General features: G+C 52.1%; 1 protein-coding gene across 1 annotated transcript; it reads right to left on the bottom strand.

Annotated features, from left to right (window-relative positions):
* Positions 1–6: 6 nt before the first annotated feature.
* LOC111982312 (delta-like protein A) lies at positions 7–1,153 on the bottom strand (the record flags this gene model as incomplete). Its single annotated transcript, XM_024013878.2, has 2 exons — positions 288–1,153; positions 7–190 (listed from the first exon to the last, which is right to left on the bottom strand). Coding segments are annotated over exons 1-2 (939 nt in total), but the record flags the coding sequence as incomplete, so codon positions are not given.
* Positions 1,154–1,180: the final 27 nt, after the last annotated feature.

Genomic DNA, 1,180 nt, shown 5'->3' with positions numbered 1-1,180 from the left:
GAAATGCAGTGACTTTATCAAACAATTATAAATGAGGAAAAGTGAAGAAAAGTATCCCAAACTCACCTCAGTTGCAATTATACATTCATCCTTCTCCTCTGACATGACAAACACGGATTTGTACTTGGTGTCTGCACATGCAGACATTTCTGGAAGTTTMATTTCATTTCTTGAAGTTTCTGATGCGTCACTGATGGAAGATAGACAAAGATCCACATTAGTCATCTGACATTYAAATTTWTTCATGTTATATGATTACATCTATTATCTTATTGGGTGTGCTTTACCTTTTTAAATGTTTGCTGCGTTTATTTCTGCACTCCTCATACTCAAAACCCGAGTCCAGAGCTTGGCATTTCTCTTCACAAGCCGAGGCCTCCAGGCTCAGCATCGACTCTTTGGCCGCCTGCTCGTACTTCACCTCATGCACAAGGTTATAGTCCGCCGGCAGGTGGCGGCTCTTGTAGCTGCTCCGACACGACGGTGGTGGTCCGTCCATGTCGGCATCGCTTCCGAAATCCATTTTCTTGTTGATGTTCTTGATGCCTGGCTGTGGCCCGAGCCCTACGACGCTTACCGACAGGTCCTTATCACTCCGGTGACAATTATTGGTCAGGTTGTTTATTGTCTCGCCTTCGCCGACGGTGGCGTCGCCCTGGCTACCACGCTGCATCTTGTTGCGGACGCAGCCAACCAGCACTGCACACCCTGCTAGCAGAAGCAGCACCAGAGCTGTCCCAGACCCCACCGCCATCCAGGGGATCTCCGAGCCTCGAATAGCTGCATGGTCCGGGAGCAGGAACTGGCAGTTGCGGCCACCRTAACCAGGCACGCAGGCGCACACGTAGCGGTTATTCCTCTCGTGGCAGGTGGCGCTGTTGTGGCAGGGGTTGTGCTCGCAGCGGCTTATGGGAGAACTGCAGTTGCGGCCCGTGTAGCCCGGGGGGCAGATGCAGGTGTAGCCGTCAAGACCCYCCTGGCATGTACCACYATTTTGGCAGGGGTAGATGGAGCACTCATTGCCGGTGTGGTCGCAGTTCATGCCTGTGAAGCCATCAGGACACTGGCACAGGTAGGAATTGACGAGATCCACACAGCGGGCACCTGGTGTGAGAGGCAGAGCGATTGGGAATTAATGGGTGGTCAATAGTGTGGGGGCAGGCTGTAGTCTGAAAGGTAA

The sequence above is a fragment of the Salvelinus sp. IW2-2015 genome, linkage group LG21 (assembly GCF_002910315.2).
Source record: "Salvelinus sp. IW2-2015 linkage group LG21, ASM291031v2, whole genome shotgun sequence".
NCBI lineage: Eukaryota > Metazoa > Chordata > Actinopteri > Salmoniformes > Salmonidae > Salvelinus > Salvelinus sp. IW2-2015.
Note: the sequence above shows the minus strand (reverse complement) of the source record. Positions and strands in the feature narration are given on the sequence as shown.